The sequence below is a fragment of the Phaseolus vulgaris genome, chromosome 7 (genome assembly GCF_051622355.1).
Source record: "Phaseolus vulgaris cultivar YP4 chromosome 7, ASM5162235v1, whole genome shotgun sequence".
NCBI classification, from domain to species: Eukaryota; Viridiplantae; Streptophyta; class Magnoliopsida; order Fabales; family Fabaceae; genus Phaseolus; species Phaseolus vulgaris.
In genome coordinates, this window is record NC_143504.1 from 15,050,301 (window position 1) to 15,078,131 (window position 27,831).

General features: G+C 32.9%; 3 protein-coding genes and 1 pseudogene across 6 annotated transcripts; 2 read left to right on the forward strand and 2 right to left on the reverse strand.

The window, feature by feature from the left end:
- Window positions 1-140: 140 nt before the first annotated feature.
- LOC137828349 (AT-hook motif nuclear-localized protein 3) lies at window positions 141-7,663 on the forward strand. Its single transcript, XM_068634874.1, has 5 exons — window positions 141-1,705; window positions 3,647-3,714; window positions 4,512-4,643; window positions 6,486-6,647; window positions 6,990-7,663. Exons 1-5 carry the CDS (start codon window positions 1,366-1,368, stop codon window positions 7,281-7,283), a joined length of 996 nt encoding a protein of 331 aa, XP_068490975.1. The 5' UTR covers window positions 141-1,365; the 3' UTR covers window positions 7,284-7,663.
- Window positions 7,664-8,567: 904 nt separating this feature from the next.
- LOC150025802 (uncharacterized) lies at window positions 8,568-9,216 on the reverse strand. The gene has a single exon (XM_090305139.1). It carries the CDS (start codon window positions 9,100-9,102, stop codon window positions 8,659-8,661), a length of 444 nt encoding a protein of 147 aa, XP_090161265.1. The 5' UTR covers window positions 9,103-9,216; the 3' UTR covers window positions 8,568-8,658.
- A 5,395-nt stretch (window positions 9,217-14,611) lies between these two features.
- Window positions 14,612-22,385, forward strand: LOC137828348 (damage-control phosphatase At2g17340). Of its 4 annotated transcripts, none has more exons than XM_068634872.2 (13): window positions 14,612-14,817; window positions 15,116-15,284; window positions 15,981-16,046; window positions 16,273-16,339; window positions 16,508-16,576; window positions 16,871-17,011; window positions 20,650-20,778; window positions 20,884-20,970; window positions 21,397-21,471; window positions 21,551-21,628; window positions 21,763-21,840; window positions 21,988-22,050; window positions 22,147-22,385. In XM_068634872.2, exons 1-13 carry the CDS (start codon window positions 14,649-14,651, stop codon window positions 22,219-22,221), a joined length of 1,266 nt encoding a protein of 421 aa, XP_068490973.1. In that variant the 5' UTR covers window positions 14,612-14,648; the 3' UTR covers window positions 22,222-22,385. The 4 variants fall into 4 exon arrangements, 3 of the variants coding, with proteins under 3 accessions (XP_068490973.1, XP_068490974.1, XP_090161110.1); XR_016523279.1 differs by having other exon boundaries at window positions 14,626-14,817; window positions 20,657-20,778; XM_068634873.2 differs by having other exon boundaries at window positions 14,651-14,817; window positions 15,090-15,284.
- A 2,522-nt stretch (window positions 22,386-24,907) lies between these two features.
- Window positions 24,908-26,222, reverse strand: LOC150025803 (uncharacterized; annotated as a pseudogene).
- Between the last annotated feature and the right edge of the window lie 1,609 nt (window positions 26,223-27,831).

Consider the following 27,831-nt stretch of genomic DNA (forward strand, 5'->3'; position numbering starts at 1 on the left):
AGAAAGAGTGATGAAATGCAAATTGCAATGGGGGAGTTACCTAAACAAGTGGGTTCCATAAAAGTGGTGAGAGTTTGTGTGTGGTCACTGCTACCAATACCTGCCTACTTTATGAGCACAGTAGGTATCAGAGTTTGAAAGACCTGACGTACTGTAACGGGTCCATCAGATCAGAACAGTACCTACCCAGAATTCAAAGCTTCCAGATTTTCATGATCATATAATAAATCTCAACAAAATATTGTGTGAAACATTAAGAAAAACATCATATTGTCTGTCTTTTGATTATATATTTGGTGCGAAAGAGGGAAAAAGTAGAAACAGTGTCTTGGTCAACAGAAGAAGCTGTAAATGGGGAGGAGAAAGCGGAGAAAAGAAGATGCAGAGAGCATGCGTTGTGTTTATTACAGTGGCATTTGCAGTAGATTCACCAAACCAAGAGGGCATTTTCAAACTTCATTTTTTTGTTTTTGTTTTCAGCTCATGAAATTTAGTTTGTTGGTCAACTTTAACTTAATTTAACTGAAAAGACAAAGAACTTGTCAGTAGTTGGGAAAATGTAATGCCTCCTATCTTAGCTTTACAGCTTTGAATATTTATTTTTTAAGAAAAGCTTTAAATAAATAAATGCCGGTTTTATATTAAAAAACCCATTTTCTTTCCTTTTCAAAAATGTTACGTATTTTTTTAATGCATTCAAATTAAGTATCTGCATTCACAGTCATTTATTAAATCACCTTTATTAAATTTCCAAGACGGACGTGAACCAATTTCTTAACCAAATTTTATACTTTCAATTTTATAATTAAAATATTAATTCATAATTAAATTCCCATTATTTAATTACTTTATTTTAATATTTATTTAATTTTCCAGTTTTTTTATCAACTTTATTTATTTACTCCACCTTTTCCTGGAAAACCCTAAATTCACATACCTCTCCGGAGAATTTATGAACCGGAGTTTGTATTTTTCTCTGTAATTCTACAATTTTTTTTCTCTAAATTTTCTGTTAATTTCGAAGCTTTCTGTGTTCTATGCAATGGTGCAGATTTGAGCTTACAGCACTGCGATTTTCTCGGAGGCCAAGCTCAAACTGCTCCAATTTCGTTTCTGGGTTTCATTTTGCCATTTCATACAACAATTTTTGTGTGCCTTGAAGTTTCCTGTGAGATTGTAAATTTTCCCTGCACCCGAATCCGTTTTCTCTTAAATAAGTTAGCATTTACCCCCTTTGAAAATTTCATTTTTTTTTGTGATTTTTTTGGGTGATTGGGCGTGGAAGAGTTTGAATCTTCAATGGGTAGGGTTTAAGTAAAGTTGTAAGGTTTTGGGGTGTCTTAGTTTTTCTTTGATTTGCATAAAATGGAGGGAAGAGAGAGTTTTGGTGTCGTGGTGGGTGATGAAGCCCCGGAGAGCTTCCATGTGGCTCCTAGAATAATTGAGAACAACTTGGACTTTTCAAGGGCCGTCGTGCCGGTGCCTTCGCCGGCGACGGAGGGGAAAAAGAAGAGAGGGAGACCCAGGAAGTATGGGCCGGACGGGAAGGTGGCTATGGGGCCGGTGACGGCGCTTTCGCCGATGCCGATTTCTTCGTCGATTCCGTTGACCGGCGAGTTCTCCGCTTGGAAGAGAGGTAGAGGAAGGCCAGTTGAATCTATCAAAAAGTCATCCTTCAAGTTTGAGGTTGAAAGCCCTGTTCAAGGTATTATATAGTTCTTCGATCTTTTCAATTGAAGACTTTGAATTGTAGCCTTTTAATCTTTAGTCACCGCTGATGTTTTTAATCTTTTTGGCATGGTTTTATTTTTAGTTTTTTACTGTTACATTTGCAGTATTTTGAGATATGAGAGTATCAGAGTCATAATAAACGAGTGAATCCTTCTAACCCGGTGGCCCTTGTCATTTAGCTATTTAATGGAAGAGTATCGTAATGTTTTTTTTTTGGGAGTTCTAATTGATTTGATTTTGGGGTAAATCATTTGGACGAGTTAGTTATTTACTCTGATATTGTGTTTTAGCGTGCCGTGAACTTTTTGGACTTGGTTTTTGCTTTTGTGAGAGGTTATATAGGGGTGGTGTGGGGGGTGTGAGTGGACCCTAAGCTCTGATTCCTTTTCAGATCTGAATACAAATTGTGAGGTGGATTGGGATATTTTGTGGTTGACAAGTGAGGTTGGTTTTGTTTCAGGGTAGCATATGGTACTCTTTATTTTCCTTTGTGAGGGGAAGAGGATTGAATTATCTGACCATAGAAAAACGGTTAGAGTAAATGAAGGGACCATCTTATTTAGTAGGTTGAGTCCAACAGTGTTTGATAGCTGATGTGCCACGCTTGAACTGGTCTAAGGTCTACTCTAATAATTATTTCTAGCAGCTTCTAAGCTTCCTTGTTGAATATTGGCATGATTGGAAAATGGATTTCGTAATTGAAATCTTGGTCGGAAATATTTTTGAAAGTGGAACTTATTCATTAAGGGACGCGAGAGCGGCTTCTGAGACTGATAGTAACCATTTATATAACATTAAAATGCAATGAAATGATTTTTCAAAGTGCATGCAGGAGATTTGGGGTCTCGTAAGTTTGGAAAGAGGATTATTGAAGGTTTTTTGGGTGGACTTTCCCATGTGTTGACATTTTTATAAAACAAGAGTTAGGACATATGGGATCTTCATTAGGTCATTATTAATTCTCATCATTCAGTTTTTTGAACAATAAAATGTTCTCCCAAATTTTGGGTGATTTTAAACATTGAATCATAGGGAAATAAATAAATCATTACTTAATCCCTCTTTCTCTTATTTTTTGTATTTTATTCTATTTTGCTTTTCTCGGGGGACACCCAAACATATCCCTATGTGCTGTATATAGTTCCACATATGACAGGAGATATGTGAACACTAATTGTCTTGATCAAGATGTTAGACATACTTGTGCTTCATGTAGGTTGGTGGTGAACATGACTTCCATATCTTTCCTGATTCATCATTTACCCTGAATCTAATTCCAGATTTATCATTGTCCTGAACAGGATTGGAGATCAACAAAGGTTTATAGGTTTGGCTCTCTTTAGATTTGATGGTTCTGTATGAGGTCTAGAATATGACATAATGGACTTGATAGGTGAAGTAGAATTCCAGGGTTGGGACGTGTCTTGTGTGGTGACTGGATAGGTGTGCCTTCTAGGATCTACCATATGATGGCATAGTTAACAGTGGTTTAGAATGTCATAAACAACACATAGAAAGACAGTTGTTTATAGACTTACCTGGTGGCACAGAATAGATTAAGGGTAATGATGAATCTGAAACTAATGTTATTATAGGGTGCATTATGTGGCTAAGTCTCTATCGTGTAATATTTTGATGTGTGGGATTCACTATTCTTTCCATTTAATACGAAAGAGGTAGAGGTAAGACGTATGTGGTTTGTTGAATGCATCTTCTATTTCTGGCTAAAGTGTATCAACATAATTTATTCCCCCAAATTTATCTTGTTATTTTGAAACTTATTTCTTTAATTTCATCAATTACTTCATATGACGTTTTGATTATTGCATTTTCTTTCTTTCTTTTTGAACTACATAGATCAAACGTCCGGGACTATATATATAAGTATATTTATTCCCATGTATGCATTTTATAGGTGATGGAATAGCATACTCAGTTGGTGCCAATTTCACACCACATGTGCTCACAGTAAATGCTGGCGAGGTATTCTTCTCATTCTCTTAGGTCTATCTGCTGAAGTTTATTAAGGTAGTTTTAATCCAGTCAATTTGTGTATGAATGCAATATATACATTGTGAATGCGAAGTCCATTAATTTTGGTTACACTTTAATTTTGTTTTCATGAAAACAATTTTTTTTATGTAAATGAGCCAGCATAAAATTATCTAATGAATGTAATAGCTCAAAAAAAGTAATGTGTTCCTTTCTCTATGTTAATTGTCTAAATTCCATACTCGTTTTTGTGCTGTATGTGTGTTCATTGCTCATTCCCTTAATAGTGTTTATTTTATTGTCCTTTACTTTTAATATCTAGTAACATTCCTTGTGATCATTTCTCTGCTCAGTACTAATTATAAGGAACTATAATATAAACTAGATTATTTGATTTAAATGATAATTGTCTGTCAGAGAATTAGCTAGACCTTTTAAATAAACACTTGACAGGTTGTGAGCTTCATTTGATTGGAAGTTGTGTAAAAATAAATGAAACAAGTTATGATTTTATTTTTCATTTCTAATGATCTCTAAGTTACAAGTATGTATTGTACAATTTATCCATAAATTGCGAATAGAATTGTAAGCATATTAACTTTATTACAATGTTTTTATTGTTTTTTTTTTCAAATCTGCAACAGCGACGAGACTAACTTGTGTGGATCATATTTGTAGTTGTGTACAGTGTCATTATGATTGAATTAAACTATTGACTACATGCTTTAATTTCGTTTTTGTGCTGTGTGCTTACTTGTTTTTGTGATTTTCTTATGGTCTTATACCAGGATGTCACCATGAAAATCATGTCCTTCTCACAACAAGGATCACGTGCTATATGCATTCTCTCTGCAACTGGAACAATTTCAAATGTTACACTTCGTCAACCATCTTCTTGTGGAGGTACTTTAACATATGAGGTGAGTTGCATCTTATGTCTTCAGCATAACAAAATAAGTTAAGAAATTTGTTTTTCTACAACAAGTCGGCTTTGTAGTATTGTATTACTAGTTACCGATTCATGTGTTTTGCATGCTGCTCTGCTTATATGGCATTGTAATATATTGATATTAGATATAACATGCTAATTTTTTTAAATATGCCTTTTCTACTTTAAAAAGAAGTGTGTAGTTAGATGGAAATGCAAATGGATGCATCAAATGCTGTTTTTTTTTTAAAACAATTTTAACAGAAATTAATTAAAGAATCAGGGTTTTGCTGGCTAAACATTTTTGTTATATTTTAAAGAATCAAGGTTTTGCTGGCTAAACATTTTTGTTATATCTAATTTGGGCTAGTGTACACAGATAAAACCCTTTTTATTTGATTAAGCTTGTTTGTTGTGCAAAATTATCTGAAAGTCATGTTATTCATTGCATCATTCTTATGCGAGGTGTTTGGTACAAGAGATGTTTTTTCAGGTTTTTGGCAATCATGAATCTTGTGAATCATGATTCTAAGAATGACTAAAATCTGTTTGGTTAGCCAGAAGTATTTTTACGAATACATATACCAGCTTCCCAGAAATTAAAGAGGAATTCCAAAATTATTTGATTGAGTTTCTCTTGCAAAATTATCTGAAACTGATGCTATTAACTGCATTATACTTATGAGGTGTTTGCTACAAGAGAAGTTTTTTTGAGGTATGGCAATCATGAATCTTGGAAATCATGATTCCTAAGAATGACTAAAATGTGTTTGGTTAGCCATAAGTACTTTTATGAATACTTGTACAAGCTTCTCAGAAATTAAAGAGTAATTACCAACAATTTTAGTTTACAACTTAAATCATTTAATAAGTGTAACATACTAACATGGTATTTTTATCATAATATTTTTTAAATTCGGGAAATTTAAATTCACACTTCCCCCATTAGAACAATTTTTTGGTAAACTTAGCTAAAAGTATTCGTGGGAACATTGTTTTGTGGGCATATTATTTGTTAAAGCATAAACTAACATAACATGGTAAAGAAATATTTCCAACTTCCGATTCTAGGAAAACTAAAAATTTCCCTTCTATTTCAGCTAATCAGTTCCTATGATAATGTTGTTAACTAATTTTGAAGTTACATGTGTACAAGGGCTATTGTAATTTGTAACTATTCTTGCTTCTTAACTACACATTCTAGATTTGAGATGCTGTTATGTTTTTACATATTCATGATTTCTTGGTAATTTATTTGTTTGAGTTACCCTAACTGGATAACATAATATCTCTGAAGAGTTTGTCTTTAACTGAATCAAATGGTGTCATGTGATTCATGTAACTAATCTCTCCTAGTGGGATAGGACAGGACTTTGTTGTTGCTTTACCTCTATAGCTCAACACTATTAGTGTAGTGTTTGGCATCATGTTAGTTGAAGACTGTGGATGAATCCCCTTGTAATGTATTTGTTTTTGTATCCACCTGTCCCAGACTTTCACTTTATTCAACCCACCAAGACATGCTAACTTATGACCAAACACACAATTAATTTTAGTTTCCATGCTCTCCACATCTCAAAAGCCACTTTAGACCTCTTTTTTCTTTTTGAAAACTAATGTCTCTTTGAATGTTATACTTGTTATGAGGATTAATTACTTGGTTTCAGGATAAAACTTTTGATTAAATCACTAATTTCCTCAACAAAGATAACTCATCCCTTGTGATTTATTCACTAATATCAAACTGATGTTGCAAATATCTTCAAATTTTGTTTGAGCTATGACCGAAGTGAATTGATTAAGTATGCTCAAACTTAATCTTTTGCTTTTACAGGGAAGGTTTGAAATTCTTTCCTTGTCTGGTTCCTTTATGCCAACTGAGAATGGAATTACAAGAAGCAGATCTGGTGGAATGAGTGTCTCTTTGGCCGGTCCAGATGGTAGAGTAATGGGGGGTGGACTTGCTGGTTTGCTGGTAGCTGCTGGTCCAGTTCAGGTAGGCCTCATGCTACATAGGAAGGGATATTTAATAAAATATTCAAGAACCTTATGAATTGTTAATCTGAGATTTTTTAACCTTTGTAAGGAAACATGATCATATTAATTCAGTGTAGATACTTGTTGTTTCAATTATTCCCATCATCATAAAGCAAGTTTTAATTTGTTTTATTGGTTAGATTACCAATGCTTTTGGATAGAGATTTTGACTTGCTTTTATGCTATGTCAACTTCCACAGAAAAGTAGGAATTCAAAAAAAAAAAAATGCCGTGAACATCAAAATTATGTGTACGGTGGGCATATTTCAGTAGTCACTTTTCTCACGCTCTTCTGCATCAGGTTGTGGTGGGGAGCTTTCTTCCTGGTCACCAGTTGGAGCATAAAAACAAGAAGCAAAGGGTGGAGTTTATATCAACTATTACCCCTTCACCTGTTAATATCATCTCTAGTGAGGAACTAAAAGTCAGTTTTGGTGGAGTAAAGCCTATTATGACACCTGCTGCTTTTCAAGAAGAGAATATTGTTTCTTTTAACAATGGTCAAGACTCTAGGAACTCATCTGCTGATGACAAAGATCCTTTGCCCGACAAGGAGTCTAATCTAAGCCAATCAAAAGCTGAGGCTGCATGCTAAACATATTCCCTGTGAATTATTTGATAACATGCTGAATCAACTCATTTAGGCTCCTCACTCATGCTTGACTGACTGCTGACAGTTAACTTACAACACAACTCTGACGGTCAGATGGGTGTCACGCGATGGTTTTGACTCAAAAGTTGCAATCTTTGGTACTAGGTGTTAGTTGGCAAATCTGTTTGTTAGGTTTCCACGTGTCCTTTCTCCAAATGTATCTTTAGTATTGTTTACTCATTGGTGTAGCAATTAGATATAGGGTATATGTTGTGCCATTTCACCCCTTATTTACATTCTATATGTATGTTAAAAATGTGAGTGGATGTGAGTGTTTCTGAACTGTAACTCTATTATTTGTTGTGAAAGAAATTGCATATCAACCTCCTAGTCTTACCTTGTGGTACTGTGATTTTTTGCTCAAAATTATTATATCAAGGAACGGCCAAACGGGAACTAATAAATATCTCCATTTGCTAGCAAATTTTTTTGTTTCTAATTGAATTATTATACTTTATGTATGTAATTTTAACAGGGATGAGATTCTGTTATTTGTTTTCAAATTTTATGTTTTCATACAACTGCTCAATTTTCAAACTATGAAGTCTGTTTGTTTTCTTGCCTTAACTTGATGAAGACTGCCTAAAATACAACGACATTGAAACTTGAAACAATCTTGTGTATCCGCAACCAAATAATTAGTGGATCAGTCTATTTAAATTTATATTTTTACAACCACTTTAATTTGTCTAGAACATTTAAATTTTATTGGATTATAATAGGTGCAGCAATTTCGCTGCATTTCTTGCTATGCTTGATGCTCTACTACACCTTTGAACTTCTTTTTATCTACTAGACCCAATAACAACACCCTTTCGGCTTAGAGCATAAAGTATAAGGGGAAAAAAGGAAATGAATGTCATGGAACTATTTTCTTAGTGATAACATTTGAAGCTAAGATGAAAAGGAATACATGTTTTTCCATGACATTCTTTTTCTTTCTTTCTGCATATAACTGACTCTAAACTAGCTAGAATAAGCTTCCTAATAGAAAAGATCTATTTATCCTTTTATTGGTGGAGCTCACTCTCTATTTATACACTAAGATTTTAGTTTTCATACATTCTTATAATGAAGAATTTATATTAATTAGATGATAAGTATAAAAATTATTGTAATTATCATATGAAACTCATCAAACTTAGTTTCAGTGTTTACAATATTTAGTTTTTACCAAATCACCAATTCACATTCTGTGAAAGGTATTTCCAAAACAGAAGTAAGGAATTTTCAGCCAGAAAAGTGTAAAACTTTCAATTTCGCTTCAAATGTTTTAAGAATGAGCGGAGTAGATAAACAGAATGACAGATCAAAACTCTCACTCCAAAAGTTCCTTATTATTATTATTTTCACCCCATAACAAACTTGATGAGTTAAAATGCTCTGCTTTCCATCCTTCATTAACTCTCTCTATAAACTCTTCCACTCTTCTCCTCAGCTCATCGTCTTCCTCAGTACTGTTGCAATTGCAATTATCTTTACCTTCCATTTCAACTCTGTCCACCACCACTTCTTCCTTGACATGTGCCACTTCCCTTGCTTGAGGAGTTAGTGTGCTTTTGCTGACTAAACACTTCGATTTGGCTGCTTCTATGCCCTTGTTTGTGATCAGGGACAGAGGGATTTCTTCACTCCCTTGATTAAAACTGAGCTTGGGCTTCAAGTCGACTAGGATAATGACTATGATCAAATTGCAGAAGCAGAAAATGAAAGCATAGCTGGAAGCTGCCTGAGTGATGTACTCCATCAGAGAATCCAACATGGCCAAGTAAGAAGGGGCAAACACAAATGAGAAAGAGAGGGTGAGGGTGGTGGTGGTTGTTGTTGGCTTGAGTTAGACGCAGGTTTAGGCCTTAAGGTGTATTTAAAGTGGTGTTTGGATAGATGCAAACGTGGACAAAGCCTTCTTTTTAATAGCAAAATTTGAGGTGAATGGTGACGGGTGAATGATATCAGAAAAGCACAGGACAACATTTGTTTTAGGGTTGATGATGCATAAATGTACGTGGGATGTTTCATCAACTGTACGTGGAACTTTTATTACATTAAACTAATCATCAAAAGTCTGTTGTAGCAGCGGAGAGCATCACATGCAACTTTATTAATTGGTCACAGCTACAGTGTTCCATGTCATCAACTTATACATAAGACATCACCCACCAAACTTCTATGCAGCATTCATTTTTCTATCTCTAGATCCTTACCCTGATTGGCTAACAAGCCCCTTTTTCCCTTAATAATCATGGGCAGTTAGGACGATAATACTAGATTGATGGCCTTTTTCTGGGTTGTTGAAGATCTTGGACATTTGGACCATCCCCCACTGAAAGGGACCAAGGACCTACCTAACTAATCCTTTTAGATGTTGCCGAATTGTTTTGTCTTGTTTTGTTTGCTTGAAAATGTTTCAGATGATGTTCATATATAGCTTGTCTATAATTGGTGTTCATGCAGTATCTTCATATGAAAGATCAAGACAAACATAACATAATCCCATTGAAGAGATGAAATAAAAAATAGGTATTTAGTGAAGTTAACTTCTGTAAGAAATAAAAGCAGATAGAGATCATAAAAAAAAGAAACAGTTTTTTATCATTGAGGAATGTGTGAGAATTTAGGAACAAGTTTTTCTCCGTTGTCTCACCGAGTCATTGTCATCATAGGAAAAGTCCACACCGTCACTCTTTAACATTTCTTTCTTTTTCTAGATAACTATCTTCAATTTTGATTTCATCTTAATTAGTCTTTTCACTCAAGTATATTCTTAAGTAAGAAAATATTGGAAGATTAAGAAAGCATTTATGAACAAACTTAATTGTGAACCGTGGAATTTTCTCGAAGGAGTGTGCCACGCAAAGCAGCAGTTATTTTTGCTTGAAACGCTATCTGTGGCCAAAACAAACGTTGTCAATTGTTATGCGCTGATTAGGTTTTTCTTTACAGTTCAAATGAGACTCCAACGCTTTATTTTTGTACTATTTCTTTAACGTAATAAAAGAAAAAACAAATTTGATCTTTTGATCAGTTATTATCCTACAACACGTATTCTGGAATGGTTAGCTGAGAATACCAAATTAATGTACACCAGAAAAATGTTCAACGCCCATTTTCAGCAAATTAAAAGAACAAACAAAAAAATAGGGAGGGGTTTGTTGGATAGTGTGTTAGTTGCCAACAAAGTTTTAGATGAGATAAAAAGAAGGAAGAAAATGTGTGTTTTCTTCAAAGTGAATTTTGAGAAGGCGTATGATTATGTAAGATGGGAATTCATTTATTATATGTTAAAAAAAGAAAGTTAACTTCTGCGGTAAATGAATTAGTTGGATAAAGGGATGTTTAGAGTCACATTCGTTCTTGTGAACAGTAGTCCGACTAAGGAGTTCTTACCAAAGAAAGGACTTCGACCCATTAGTTCCATTATTGTTTCTTATAGTGACAGAAAGTTTAGTGGGAGTGTCTAGGATGACGGTTGAGAAGAAACTGATTGATATTTTGGAGATTGGAAGGGAGAAAGTGAAGGTAAACAAGTTGCAGTATGCTGATTATACTTTATTTTTTTGTGAAACAAATGTCAAAAGTGTCTTCAATATAAAGGCGACCTTGAATTGTTTTGAACTCTCTTCCGGGCTCAAGATAGGTGGTTTGGGAGTCGAGCAGATAATGATCCAGCGCTTCGCAGCGATTCTTAATTGTGAAGTGATGATAACCCCTTTTCTATACTTGGGTTTGTCGATAGGAGAGAGCCATAAGAGAAGGGCGTTTTGGGATGAAGTGGTTGTTAGAATGAAGAAAAGATTAAGCAGGTAGAAAGGCAGATTATTGTCTTTGGCAGGTAGGATTTGCTTGATAAAGTCAACATTGTCTACTATTCCATTGTTTTACCTATCTTTATTTAAAATGCCGGTGGTGGTGGCAAACGAGCTTGTGAAAATCCAAAGGATTTTCTATGGGGTGGGATCCGATGAAAGAAAGGTCGCTTGGGCCTCCTGGAAAAGGTGTGTGCAGCTCGCGAGGACGGGGTCTTGGGATAATAGATTTAAGGACTTTCAATTTAGCGTTACTCGATAAATGGGTATGGCGGTTGGGGTCAGACAAGGGTGGTTTGTGAAAGGAGATAATTGATTCCAAGTACGGGGTGGAGAAGTCTAAGAGAGGGAGGGAAAGACAACAAGGACTCTCTTTGGTAAAAAGATTTGAGGGAGATCTGGAGCTTGAAGGGTTGAGGCTGGAATTTCGAAGAAGCCTTAATCTGGAAGGTGGGATCTGGGAAGGAAGTTTTGTTCTAGGAAGATAATTGGGTGGGGAGAGGGGCCTTGAAGACGGTTTTCCCGAGGTTGTATTCCCTGAGTGTGTCAAAAGCTTCTATGATGACTGCATTTGGGGGATTGAACAACGAAAAGTGGGTCTGGAATTTCGTCTGGAGAAGGAATCTATTTGAATGGGAGAAGCAAATAGCAGAACGACTTTTCAGGAAGTCCAAGGTTAGCCACTAAGGCTAACCTGGGAAGACGCGGGATCACAGTTGCAAGCTCCACGTGTAGTCTTTGTGGGGTCAAGGAGGAGACTAACACCTATTTGTTCTTTGAGTGTAGTTTTGCTTGGTTATTGTGGAATCATTGTTGTGCATGGGCGTGCAAAGCGTGTTTCACAATGTCCCATGGTTAAATTGTTACCAGTTTAGGATGAGAAATGCGTCTGCTTCGGCGAATGATGTTTGGGGAGTTATTTGGATCACAGTAGTAAATGAGGTTTGGGGAGTTATTTGGATTGCAATAGTCAACGAGGTTTGGAAGCATAAAAACATGGTAATTTTTGAAGGGGAGTAGTGGATGTACTAAAAGCTTTTGCTTTGGTTCAATTAAATGTTTGGTCATGGATTACATCCAAGTCACAGTTTGCGCATTTTTCCTTTTCTGATTGGTGGATAGATCCGTTGATTTGTATGAGAATGATCTCATAACTTATTCATTTAAGTTAAGTTGTATGATTGTTTGCCTCAGATGTCTTCCTCCGGGTTAGTTAGGAGAGTTCTGTATAGGCAGACTTAAATAAGTCTAATAAGAAAAGTTACAGTTAAGTTTATGTATAAGGATTAGATCACTCATAAAGTAATTCATATTTATTTATTTTTTATTATCAATATAAAAAAAAATAACAAACAAAAAAATTCTCAATAATTCAGTCCCAATTCAACAAACCAAGCTACAATAGTTGAAACCAACTCGGATGTACTTGGTATTTAAAAGCGAACAAAACAAAATAAAAAGAAAACGATTAAGCGAATAATTTGTTTCAGTTTAATTTTAAAATTATTTTTCAATGTAAAATATAATTATTTCCTTGATCCTCTTAGAAGTATGTTTGGAAGACATTGATTTATGATAAATTATAGTTTTTTTATTAAATGAAAAATTTGTTTGACGTGTGGTAAATAAGATTATTTGAGTAATGTAATATATAGTGTTTTGTAAGATCCTAGTAATGCCAACTTTTAATTTTGCTGTAAAAATAATAATTTCTTACACATTTTTTTTTAATCTTTAATCTTGTTTCTCCTTTTCACACTCTTTAGATAAAGTTTTATTAGTTCTTTTTGGTATCTCACCTTCATTCATCTCATGTTGATTCAACAAAATTTATCTTTCAAGTCTCTTTAGAAAGTGAGAACAAGGATAAAGCGTGCACACTTTTATTTATTTTTTAATGGTTAAGTATAAGTCTAGTTATTTTAGATTCTCTAACCAAATTAAAAATCACAAATTCTTCATCTGAAATATAAAAAATACCCTTACTAAATGATAAAAATAACCTTAAATAAAAGAGGTAAAGATAAAAAAAATATATTTTAGAACCTATTTTCTAGAATATATTTATTGATTTAGATTCCCGAAACACATTTATGAATTCTAAAATTTAGTAACCTCGTGAAGATAAAAAAAATATTTCTAGAACCCATTTTGTAAAATGCATTTATTGATTTAGATTTCCAAAACATATTTTTGCATTCTAAAATATTTTTTAAACTACAGTTTGAGATTTTGTATTACAAATTTTCTTTTACGAAATGATTTTTTTTCTTATCAAATTCACTTTTTCGAAATGAGATTTTAATTTTTGAGTTGGATTTTTTGAATTTTAGATTTTAAATTTAAAATAGAAGATAATTTTAAAACTTTGAAAAAATAATAGTGCAAATTGATATGGTACGAAAAAAATTTGTCATTAAGGCTCTGTTTGGATGAGAGAGTGGAAATGAAGGAGTGGATTTATTATGATTTGAAGAGAAAGTGTAAAAAAAGTTAGGGTGTTTGGATTAAGGTAAATAAAGTGGAAAATGTGAGGAAAGTTTATGAAAGTTTGTGAGTGATGTGATGAATGTGATTGAAATTATATTTTTTTAATTAATAAAAATGTAAATTTACTAATTTATTTTTATATTTAGAAATTTTTAATTAAATATTATTTAAATATTTATAATTATAAATATTTAATAAAAACTTATTTTTCTATTAAATAATATTATTATTTTATCTTTACTCTTTTGTAATTAATATAATTATTATATAAATTTATTTTTTATTATTAAAAAATATATTTATTTTTACTATTTTTTATATTTATAATTTATTATATATAAAATATAATTAATTATTTTTATTTTATAATAATTATTTTTTATAATTTTGATTATATTTTTAATATTTAAATTGTAATTTTATTTTAAATAAAATAATAATAATTTAAATATAAATAAAAAGGGTAAAAAAGTAAAATAAAATAAAATAATTAAATAAATATATATGTAAACAACTTTCTTCGCGTATTTACGAAGAAAGTTTTGAAAGTAAAAATTGTCTCGATTTTTGTGTTTTTATAAAAAAAAATTCTTGGTTTTCCAACTTTCTGCGGCCATTAAATCTTCGCCTTTCCATAGTGAGAAACAAACACAGCCTAAAACTAAGTTAGACAGTAATATAAAAAGGGTGATTATATTTTGACATCTCGCTCCAGTTTACACCTACACTAAAATATTAATATTTGTAATAAAAAAAAAATTAAAAATAAGAAAATGTCTTTAATAAAATATTAGACAAAATGTAAAATATTAAAATAATTTTTAAAATTAAAAATAATTTAAATACTAATATTTAGTGGGGTGTAAAATGGAGCAATGGTGTCAAACCATCATTTTCCATATAAAAATAAATTAAAAATGAAATAATTTTTTAATTCTTGAGCTTTACCAGATAGTGCACCATAGTTTGTTTTGTGTAGTACAAGTAGAGTGACATCCCTAGACTTAACTCTATGGTAACAGTTTCAATGGGAGTAATATCACCAACTCAGCTGCATTTGATCCCTCATTGTCCTCCATCAATCTCCTCATTTGTCTTTGCTTCTTCTTCTCTTACCCTCTCATCCAAGGCTAAGACCATTCATCAATCCACAAAATCTTGTGTTCACTCCAAATCACTAGGTAACACTACCTCCAAAACACTGTTATCATCAATTTTATTTTTATTTAGAAAAGAGAAAAAACAGGAAAAGTTAGGTCATGCATAGACATTGTTGTAACTAACCAACAAAAAGCACAGCATGTTGTTGTACTTATAAGAAATGTCAACAACAAATTACTGTTAACAAAAGTTCACTTACATTGTGAATTATCGTTTTTTGTTATTGTACTTGAATCGATGTGGAACTAGGTAGAGTTACTTTGTGTCCAGAGTTGATCTCTCTCGCTTGCAGTAATAATTGTGACTGATATAATTCAGCGGAAGCAATGGGGAGTACATCGCAGTTGGTGCCATTCCCGTCGTTGGCGAATGAGAAATACACAGCAAGCACCATTCCTTGGAGGTTCCCTTCCGACGATCCACACATTCCCACTTCCACCGAGCTATCTTGGATTAATCTCCTCCACAATACCATCCCCACCTTCAAGTATGTTTATCTTCTTTTTTTCTCCCACAAAATAAATCAATGGGGTGTGGCTCAAATTTTTATTTTCATAAAAATAAACAACTTTACATGTGGTTCACAATTCGTTTTTGCTAATCCATATCTTGCATGCCCTTTAGTTGTAGATGGTACACTGACGCCAAACATGGTTGTTCTCGGACCTTAGGTATTAGGATGTAGTGTTGGGAAGAAATTGAAACATCTAGTGAGTACTGGGTCAGAGTGACTGGCAAATATTTAATAGTGAGACCATGGTCATCGATAGTGAAAATGGATCTGCAAACTGAAACAGTGAAGTTTACAACGAATTAATTTTTCAGTTGACTGGTTTTGTTCTGATTTTCTTTATATTGTTAAACACATAAGAAAGTCATTTGTGGTCCCTTGTCTAACAACTTGATATTTTTGGAATAATTGGTTGTTGGTGTGTCCAACAACTTGATATCTTTGGCTTCAGTGTTATCCATCACGCTTCAATTCCAATAACCTAATTTTGCTAGCACGGTGTAGTTGCTGCTTCTCATTATTACATACCGTAAACAGAGAAGCAACTGGTGGAAAACAATATTAATGTAGCCGTTACCTGGTTTGGTGAGGTGTGATTGTTATATTATTGCAGGGATTCTATTATTTCAATTTTTCTTGGTTACATCAAGTTTTAGCTTTGATTTGGTACAGGAAGCATGCTGAGAGTGATGCTTCTGTTCCTGATGCTGCGAATAAAGCTGAAACTTTTGCTAAAAGGTGGGTCTCTTACTGCCTTCCTATGAGAGGTTTGTTGCATGACAAGGACCTCTATATATTTTTTCAATAACCAAATTTGACAGGAATAACGTTTCTTGAGGATCTTAGGCTTATACTGTTTTTATCCACCTCTTGTTAATTTGCGTAATATCTTACTTCAAGTAATTCAAATTAACACGGGAGTTGTTGATTGCAATTAATTTCTTAATACTTTTTCTGGAAAAAGGTATGCTAGAATACTTGAAGATTTCAAGAAAGATCCTGCAGGTCAAGGCGAGCCTCTTGATATCTTTGTACGTTCTTTAGCTGTATACAAATTTTGTTTCAACAACATTCCAGACCCCTTCTGTGTTTATCAAATAATAAAATAAAATGCGGCAGTTTTGGTGCATATATCTAATTTCTTCAGTCTTCATTTTCCTTTATTTTTCTCTCTTTTTTCGTGGGAACGCGTGTTCTAGGTTCTATGCAGACTTCGTGAGCAAGTCCTCAAGGAACTGGGATTCGCAGATATCTTCAAGAAAATAAAGGTAGGGTTAACGAATGGGATTCTGTGGGCTAAAAGCTAATACTATTCAGCTAAAATATTGAAAACAAGCATGAGTATATCTGATTATAGGGGGTTGAAATAATGTAAGATCTCACTTAATATAGTGAAATTTAATGGCATTCTTCTCTTAATGGAGGCCAAATTTATGTTAACCTATTTGAAGAAGCTAAACATCATTAGTTTTCAATAGGGTCTTGTGAGTTGTGACTCTCAATGAACAATGTTGTTTTATTTTGCTCAAGATTTGTAATTTCTCTCTGATTGAATGCTACAGGATGTAGAGAATACAAATGCCATGTCCTTATTTGAGAATGTTGTTCGTCTTAATGATGCCATTGAAGATGAAGAGAAACGCCTAGAGAATTTAGTTAGAGGAATTTTTGCAGGAAATATATTTGATCTTGGTGCAACACAGGTATGTTGATTTTCTATATATAAATTTGTTCACCTAAGGAGTAATGATCCTTAGTATAATAAATCTCAAAAACATTGAAAAGGCTCAGTTAATACGGAGTTGATATAGTGTACCAAATCATACAAGTAGTAAAATTGGAAAGTGCAAAAGTATCGTTTCCTAAGAGATTTGTGTTTGTTTAGCTAATGTGAAATTTTACTAATTTAGACTACAGACTGAAAAACATCTTTTCATTCAAATTTAAAGAGTGATGATAATTCTAAATTCAAACGTTCAAAACAACCTAACCATAGATTATATTACTCAACAAAGAGAAAATATTCACTAGGGTTGGATTGCATGAACTCAACTCAATGTATGCTTTCTAACCAACATATCTCTAACATAACAATACTTATCCTCCACCCATTGATTGTCATAGTAGGAATCAACTCGTTCTTCTTGTTTTGGATGACAATATTCTTCCTTTCTTTGGTACCACATGCACTGGACTAACCCATGCACTATCAAAGATTGGATAAATCATTCCAGCTTCTAAACGGTTAAGTACTTCCTTTCTCACTACTTTCTTCATAGTTGAATTCAATCTCCTTTGCAGTTATGCTATGGGCTTGTAGTCTTTTTCTAACATGATCTTGTGCATGCAATAGGCCGGACTTTTCTCCTTAAGGTCAGATATGTGTCATCCTATATCTCCTTGATTTGCCTTGAATACCTTCACCAACTTCTGTTCTTCAATTAATTCTTGAGAGATAGTTGTTAGTTATGACCGACTTCTTAACTTCTCCGTCTAATAAATCATACTTGAGGTGAGTAAGCAACATTTTCATCTCAAGCTGGCTTTTATCATCACAATTTCCTTTATCCAGCTTCTCCAATTTAACACTGAGCGTTATCTCTTTAAGCTTCTCTAATTGCTTGGTCACCTCTTCAACCTCTGCTTCTTCCAAGGTTAAGTCATCACATGCCTCAATTTACACTCTCTCAAGTGGGGATTTCAAATGCATTTGGTTCTTAGCAGTTTCAATCACTTCTTCCAACACTTCCACTCTAAAATAATTGTCACTATCTCCAGGATGTTTCATAGCTTCTAAGACATTCAAAGTCACTGTTTCATCTTGAACATGCACCTTGAAATGACCATCATCTAGATCAATCAATAACGACTCTAGCAGTCTCCATGAACGGTGTCCCCAATATAAGGTGGGCATCAGAGTCCTCCTTCATATCTAAAATGACAAAATCCATTAGTGAGGCTATTTTTAGGAAATGAATGCAACCAAGTTTTGGCACCACTAGCCAATGAAAATGGAAAAGACTTAGTCGAATAACTTCATTGAGCACCTAATGGATCTTCATCGTGTTACATACCTTCAGAAATATTGCCAAATGAGTATATGGATTCAGACAACCCATGATACTGGTTGTTTTGAACTAGATGTATTAGAGTCAACTTCATTTCCATGTTTGCTGCATTCACCATTGGCCTAGCAATACTATTGAAGTTTAGAGGTTTGAAAAAGTGGCATAGTCTTCCAAAGTACATTTTCCTTGTTGGCGTCCACCATCTCTATTCTGATTCTCTGCCATATCTTCCTTTTCTTGCTTTGTAGAGGAAAGTGGTATAGGTTCAACAGTTGTTGCTGCTTGACTAGCTTCTTTGACTTCCATACTATGCCTTCTTCTTCTACTATTGTTCCCGAGTTGTTCAAAAACTTGTTAACTCCTTGGCAAGTGTACCAAATCCTACAAGTAATAAAATTGAAAAGTCTATTTATTGTTTCCTAAGAGATTTGCGTGAAATTTTACTAATTTGGACTAAATACTTAAAGGCATTAGTTCATTTGAATTTAAAGATTGGAGTCAAAACATTCAAAACAACCAAACCTTAGACTATATTACTTAACAAAGATAAATATTCACTACTAGGGTTCATGAACTCAACTCAATGTACGTTTTCTAACCAACATATCTCTAACAAAACTCTGACATTCACAAGAAGATCACTAGCCCTAATTCCTTAGAGATGATAAACCTTAATGCGAAAATATTAATTCCTTAGTTCTTTTTACACAAGATTTGCATGAAGGATAAGTGTATAGAATGACCAAGAGATAAAATTATGTCTAGAATTAAATCCCTAATTTGTTCAATCTTAAAGACTAAGTTTTAAAAGCATTTTCCAATGTTTAGAAACAACCCAACAAACAATGCAACATAAAGCATCAAGAAAGAACAGAAGAGTCATGTAAAGATATTTATATTGCAGTGGAAAAACTAAATATAGAATAAATTCATTACATCCAACCTAATGAATTGACTAGTTAGCTACTCCTAGACATTTGGAGTACAAAAATTTGCCCAGAAAACGAGGAGCTTGAATTTCCTCTCGTGCATCAGCTCCTTCAACTTGTGTTCCCTCCAAAAGTTCCGCAACACGTTAAGTTTTCACTTTTTAATCCACTTCCAAAAAGTGGACTCTCGTTGGGTGAGAAACAACTTTTTAAACAATGCAAACTTTTCAATCTCGCTCAGCGAATGCACTGCTGGCTCAGTGAGTTGTTCAACGTTCTTCTCGCTGAGTGATGCTCTTGGTTGTTGGTTGAGAAGGTCCCGAATTAACTTCCTCCTTCCTTGGCTTCAAGCTTCCATTCTCTACAAAACAAAAACGATAGAAAATAAGTAGTAATCACTTCTATATCCAAAAAATATTTAAACCATGATTTTCAACATCAAATGAACAAAGTTCATAGCATAAATACAAATAAAGAGGTTCAATTCATATGAATAAACAAGTTATTATCACACTTATCATTACTCAAGGAAAAGTAGCTATAAACATGCATATCAATTACATAATTACATTGAAATTACTTATGCTGAATGAAGTTGAGAGGTGAAGAAGAAAGTTTAGAGAGAAGGAGGGAAAAGGGGGGAGTTCTCACTTCTCTCGGCATTTTCTTCCTTGGTTCTTTTCCCCTTCCGCCAGTGCCTTGAATCCTTTGGTTAGAAATCTTCCTTCGAATGCTTTAAGTTGTAGCAAGCTGATATGAGGCAGCAATTCTTATCCCACATGCTGCAACTGAATTATTTCACTCAGCCTCTCACTTGGAATGTGACTCTGCTTCACTCATTACTTGTCAAAAACTAAAACCACAAGTCTTGATACATATTGGACTGACCTATTTGTTCATGGTTTTTCTTGCTTATTGTTCTTTGTTATTGTACCAAACCTGTATTGCTCCACTTTCCTATTGTTTGGTATGGTTTAGTTAATCTTGAATATTGTAGTTCACATGGCGTGGATACAGTGAATTGACATTGATAGTGCTTGACTAGTTGTTAGTAGTATTTCTTGGTAATTACCTGTATGGACAACTTTGCATAATACTAACTGGTTTTAAGATGAAATATGACAGTACTTACCCATTCTTAATCTATCAACGTTGTCCACAACAATAGGTTCACTACTTGAGTGTGAAATCAGAAATGTGTCAAAATTAACTTCATTCGAAATTTATTTTCCTAATTGAAAAAGACAGATTTTGTTATTTATTACAATCATGCCAGTGTTTGGGGGATCATATAAACTACCTGTAGTTGATGGGTTACCTTTTAATTCCTTCAATTTCTTGAAGCTTGCAGAGGTTTTCTCCAAGGATGGAGTGTCCTTTTTATCTACATGTCAAAATCTTGTCCCTCGACCTTGGGTTATTGATGACCTTGAAACTTTCAAAATGAAATGGAGCAAGAAGTCCTGGAAGAAGGCAAGTGTCATGTGGCTATAATGAGGGACAACTTTATGATATATTTTTGCCTTCTTCTGTATTTTAAGCATGGTCATGCTCTAATTAATTGTTTTACATTGGCAGGTGATAATTTTTGTTGATAACTCGGGTGCTGATATCATTTTGGGTATTTTGCCATTTGCCAGGGAGCTCCTTCGGCGTGGGAGTCAGGTTTTCCGGCATTTCTATTCTCTTTCATATATTTTTTCTGATCAGGCAGTTTAAAACTTATACCATAACTAATTTTGTCAGCTGTAGTCCATCTCTCTTTTCTTATGTTTAATATATTTTTTTTGTTTTGAAATGGGGGAGGGACAGGGAAGGATAGTGGTAGCTTTTTATCATTGAACACAGTGTATCAATGTATTGAAATACTTGAAATTTATTGTGCATCATAAGGAAGTTAGAGGAACTAGATTTCTCTTAATTATTAATAATAATTTAACTAGATTCGCCTAACTATTCTTGGTCATGACATGATTCTTCTTTAACTGCTTTGCAGCACTTCACTTTTAAGTTCTGCTTGAATTTGAAGTTGCTTTTCATGCAGCTCTTACGGTTGCCTGCTTCAATATATTTTATGTGATTTGCATGCAGGTTATATTGGCTGCTAATGACTTACCTTCCCTCAATGATGTCACTTACTCTGAGCTAACTGAAATTATATCAAGGGTAAGGAAAAAAAACAATTAACTCTTGTTGTTTATGATATGACAAAACTCTTTCCTGACTCCATCATGTTGATTTCTAGTTAAAGGATGAAGAAGGATGTCTGATGGGTGTCTCTACTTCAAATCTTTTAATTGCCAACTCTGGGAATGATTTACCTGTAAGAAAATTTGTTATATTAGGAAAGTCTAGTTTCTATATAGTTATTGACCTATCTTGCCAATTCTTCACTTGTATGTATGGTGTCTACTGAACATTAACTATTTGTTTCTTGTTTTGTTCAACGGATTCCAGATTATTGACCTTACAAGGGTGTCACAGGAACTAGCATGCCTCACCAATGATGTAGATCTTGTCATCTTAGAAGGGATGGTAAGCTATTCCTTCATTGTATATACTTTCTGTTTTGTTAACTTAGACTAGTTGCATGCTCCTACAGCTAGGTTAAGCAAGTTTTAAGCTCAAGTTTTGGGTTCTTAGTTTCTTCAATTCTTGCTCCAACTTAGTTTCTCTTGACAGGGTCGTGGAATAGAAACAAATCTCTATGCTCAGTTTAAATGTGATTCCCTCAAGATTGCTATGGTGATGCATTTTATCATTCTTTTTACTTGCTTCTTAACAAATGAAAATTTGATTCTGATGCATCTTAATTATTTTTTTATTGTCATTATTTTATAGGTAAAACATCCTGAGGTTGCAGAATTTCTTGGGTCACGTTTATATGATTGCGTGATCAAATATGATGCAGTTTAGACTTTAAATTAAGAGTGATTCTTTATTCGGATCAATAGCTAAGTAATGCTACATTTGCAATTAGTCAATGTTTATTGATGTTGGGCAAATCGAGGGCACCAACATGAATCAACAACATAAGAAAATTTAATATTATTTTCAACCTAAAATTTTAAGGTTTGGAAGTCTTTATGATTTATATATTATGCGAGGTAATGCCTCCCTTGAAATTTTAGTATTTACTAAAGGGTTCTAATATGAAACTAGTAGAGTGATTTAGTTTAGGGGTATGAGGCACCAAATTTTTATTGAGTTAATTTTAACGTACCTAAAACTCTTGTGTATTACTTTTTATCACATTATTTACTATTAGTTAAAGTTATTACAAATTATAAAATTAGGAAAAATATTTAATAAAATAGAAAATAGAAATGATGCAATAATTTTTTGTATTTTTTTAATAAATTACAATTAATAATTGCTTTAAAAATATAAGTGAAGAAGTGTATTGATAGAATTTCTCTAGATTTTGAGTTCATGAATTTAAATTTTTATTTATTTATCCTCATATAAGACATATGTATGTTGTGACTGCAAATGGCACGAACTATCTTTTATCTTTTAAACGGAATAATATAAAAATAGGAGTTGGCCACATAGAAAAAGAATAAGATGGTTTCATTGAAACCATAAAACTTTTGTAAGTTTGACCATCCATTGGTAATTGGTGGTTTAAGAAGGTCTATATTATAGGTGATTGTATGTACATTTTCTTTATGGTCTTCTAAGAACCATTCGTAATTAAATTCTCCTCTAAATTGGATAACAAATACATAGTCAACATTATCAAATTACTTGTAAATATTTGTATCTATATAAAATTATCTAACGTTTTTAACAGTTCAAAATATTACAATTGATAGAAGAAAAAAAAATAACATACTTGATGTTGGATACTCATGCACCCAAAGAAGACCCTATTGTCTGGTTTGGCCATTGTTTGTGTGCTCAACATTTCTCCTTAATTCAATAATACACAAACAATAAAAATACAGACAATGCAGAGAGATATGAAGAGTATATATAGTCAGGTATTAGATGTGGGTGTAATAAATATCATGTTTGTATTCCAACAATTTCAAGATTGCATGTTTTAAGGATTGTACAGTTTCAAGACGGCACGATTTCAAGAGGGATGGTTGGAGAGTGTTCGCTTTGAATATGGTACGTTTTGGAATTTGTGTGTGGTTACAAAAAGAATTAAATAACATGTATTAAACAAACAAATAAAATAATATATGAATTAAATATACCTTTTATTTTTTTCGTTTTTGGTATCAAACATGGATTTTTATTTTCTATATGAGTCTGATTAAGTTCTTTGACAACTGCAAAAATACAAGATCTTGATACAACATATGAACATGACGTAGTAATGAAGAATCAAAATTTAAGAATAATATATTGGTGTAGCTGCCTTATTTTACATGTTAACCACATGGAAAGAAGTCAACTCATTCTTCATAAGATAGCAAGCCAGAACATAAAATATATAAACCTATATGTGTGAATTAATTTTGAAAACATATGTTGATGACTTCATATTATTAAATAAATAGTTTTGAAATAATGGAGTAGATTGTGAATTATAGCAAAGTATTGTCGGAGAAACAAGGTAGCAAATTTATAACTATACGTAACAAGTACTATATACAACAATTTTGCAATAAGTGGCATGAAATAAGTAAAATTATTTTTACAATAACAATTTCAAAGTATGAGGTATTGGAAAATATATTACATTGATTAAAGCTTTATCAAAGAAGAGCTACTTAGTCATACAACAAAATGAAAAAACAATAGCAAATGGAGTACATAGCTGCTTTTCTTTAGCTGTCATAATATGAGTATTGAGCAATATGATATTAATGTCAACACATATGAATTAGCACAACATGTTAATTACATGACAAAAAAAACTGAAAAAAAAACATATCTACAAACACATATAACCTTATATACCATTAATAACACAAAGAAAAAGTTATAAATTATGAAGAATGATTTAGTACATGTCATAGATTTTGTCTTAGTAGTTTAAAGTAAACATAAAATTGAGGTTAATAGTGTTAGAAAAAATAAGATAAAAGAAAATGATATAATATATTTTATTAATAGAGGTGTGTATTCATTTTTGTCTATACCATACTAAGCAAGTATGTGTGGTACCTCTGCTGCTTGAGTTTGTCAACAAACCACAATATTCCTGAGTTTATGCATTACGACATTTAGTTTTTCAAACTTACCTAAACTTTTAATACATAATTATGTGTATGAATGCATAATGAATGTTGTAAACAAATGTTCATATGCAATGTATTGTTATATGAAACTAAAATAATACAAAAATAATCAAATTTCACACATGACCACTGTTATTATAGAGCAGTATGTAACAAAACCTATGTAAACTATAATGACTGTATTATAGTTTGTACTGGATAATCACAGTTGGGGTTACAAAGCACATTAACATTACTTCGTCTTGTTGAAAAACTTAAAATCAGAAAAATGAAAGAAACCTGTTATTAAAAATAATAATGGATAGAAATTGTTAGCTTCATATACCAGAACAAAGAAATAAAAAATAAAATTATTTATGGATTAAAGAATGTTGATACTTGATATGTATGACTGTAACAATGTTTTAAAGATCTTCAAATATTTCCTTGTAGACCACATTAGTAGTTGAATTACTTGTATTTTCATCTTCATCCAAAATCAAGATTTTCAACCATTTTTTAGATTTAACTTTGGAAACAACGTCATATAATTGCCGATGTGTAAATATTGGACGTGGTGGATATAGGCCAACTTTAAAAAAGCGTTTGATTTGAGCTTTTATTTATTTTCATTGCAAAGCACAAAGTTATTAGGAATTGTCTTCTCTGAAAATTAAAAGGCAGGCCTAAATCAGAAGGAATCAAGTTCATTTTAGGAATAAATATTCTATCACCAATATTTTTCTTGTAATCATTGTGGCACCTATAACATTCTTCCCAAGTTATTGACTTGTAATCTTGATCCATTACACGATCCATTCGCTTGATCAATATTCCTTAGAAGCATCACCGAAACTCCGACTTTTAGTTTAACACAATGATTAGGAATTCTTGAGCATATGATATCATTCAAAAGTTCTTATGTACACCACTCCACTTGAACATTTTGTTGTTCATCAGATTGGAAATGTATGTCTGAACATAAATAACTAATTTCTTCTTTGGGTATTAAAGATAAGATAAACTCATTGACTTGGTCTATACATTCAGTTGTAAGACAAAGTATTGCGCCATCATCAAAAGATCTAGCAGAGGTCACATTCTGTATGAGGGATAAACAAATTCAACAAAGTTCAATAAAGGTTGTTCAGTATTTTCGATTAAAATTTCTTCTGGTATTTCAATAGTTGCTTCACCAACTTCATTTAAGTTCATATCTCCATCTCCAATCTGAAGGATCCAATCTACTGTAGTTTCGAGTGATTTCTCATTGCTTAATCTCATATTCTCTATAAGTTTCAAGACTTTGCAATGTTTCCATAATTCATAGTAGTTTATTGTTTCCTTGACAATGTCATATCTTGATCCATTTTTGACAACAGACAAAATCTGCCTAAAATATCCTCCCAATACAATGACTTTACCACCAAAAGGTTTATGACTGTTTTCTTCACTTTCAGCCCTCATAACGTCCATTAAAGTTTTTTCCAAAGCTTCAAAACATAACCTATTCATCATTTGAACTTCATCCCATATAATTAATTTAATTTGAAACAACAACCTCACACGAAGACTTCCTTGAGTTATGTTGAAGGTTGATTCCTCCTCTGTTAACAATGGAATGCAAAATGTAGAATGAGTTGTTTTCCCTCCTGGAAGTAAATAGGAAGCAATATCACTAGAAGCTACATTTAACACAATCATCCCTTTTGATCTAATGGAAGTGGACAATGTTCTCATATAAAATTTTTTCCTGTGCCACCATATCCGTATAAGAAAAAAAATCCGTCAACTTCGAAAAGTAATTCCATCATGATATTCTTGCAGACATCCACTTGCTCAACAATAAGACATTGAAACAGAGATGAATATATTTCATACATGCTTATTTTATCATAATTTAATTAATCAATAATAAATCTATTCTCATAAATAAAAGAATCTAAATGAATGGGTTTTGGTAGACAACTGAAGTCTTTTAAAGACTTACCATTTGAAATTAATAATTCTTTTACTTGTAGAAGACAAAGATTTTGTAATTCAAGATCTTCAATTTGAAGACCTACCAAAACAGGCATATGTCATACAAGGAATTTATTATTAATTAACTTTGAAACCAATTTTTTTTTTATACCTGGTAGCTTCAACTCCTTTCTTTTTTGTATACAATATCATTTGATAACAACTTGCATTGTTCCACACTTCATGAGGTTTGGACATAGTATTCATGAGTAAGCATGATGCAAACCAAGCTAACAACGAGATGATCAATGATGCACACTATGAGAAGTCATCTCAACAATCAAGTGAAGACCTTACCAAGGATTTAGCAGACCTCACCAGAAGAAGAAATGGACACAAACCAGAGCATCTAATGTTCTTCTTGTTGGTCTTCTTAAAGAATAAAACAAGTTGTAAATAATTTGGGCTCACTTTAGGGGTCCAAATAGCAAATATAGGCTAGAATAAGGTTCCTTTAGCATAATAGGGGGTGTAGGTATCATTTTATCTTGTTCCTAGCCCTTTAGGAAGACAATTTGACCTAGTTTCTAGAAGGACAAACCTAGGATGCAGGTTTGACTTAGTCAAACCCTAAGGCTGACCATTTTTTCCCTTTTCTCATCCTACCCCTCTTTCTTTTTTTCCAAGGCTCCTTCACCTATAAATAGGAGGCCTAGCCATTATATTTGACATGTTGAAATTGAACAGAAAAGTTACTTTGCACAAATATTGTGAGAGCTTGAGTGAGTATTGTCTCCTCTTCCTTTTGGTCTTATCTTGATGAGAATGAAACTCTCAAGTGGCGGCCTAACACTTATCTTAGTGGTTTCCACCCATCAAGTGGCGTGACCACCCACCACCACTTCCACAAGTTTCTTCTTCCATTTCCTTCATGTTTCCTTTCCATTAATGTTTCCTAGTTTTCTTCTTTATTTCGGCAATTGCATTCATGTCACCATACAATGTCTTTTTATCTTTGCCTTTTTGTGAAATGCACCTTCACACCTACTTAACCACTTGGTTAAGTCAGTGTCCAGTGGGAATTTTCCTAAGGTCATCACCATTAACTCCTAAAATCTCAATTTTAAAGTAAAGTGTCACCTAAAAGAAAACATCTAAAATCAACTCACATCATGTGGTATTCAGAGCTTTGGTTTTTTAGCTTATCTTATTTAGAGTTGATTGACACTTTACTTTCTTGCATCTTTAATTCCTTGTCTTTACATTCAAGTACCTTTAATTTTTTGTCTTTACATTCAAGCACCTTTAATTTCTTCTCTTTACATTCAAGCACCTTTATTTTCTTGTCTTTACATTCAAGCACATTTAATTTCAGCCCTTTACTTTC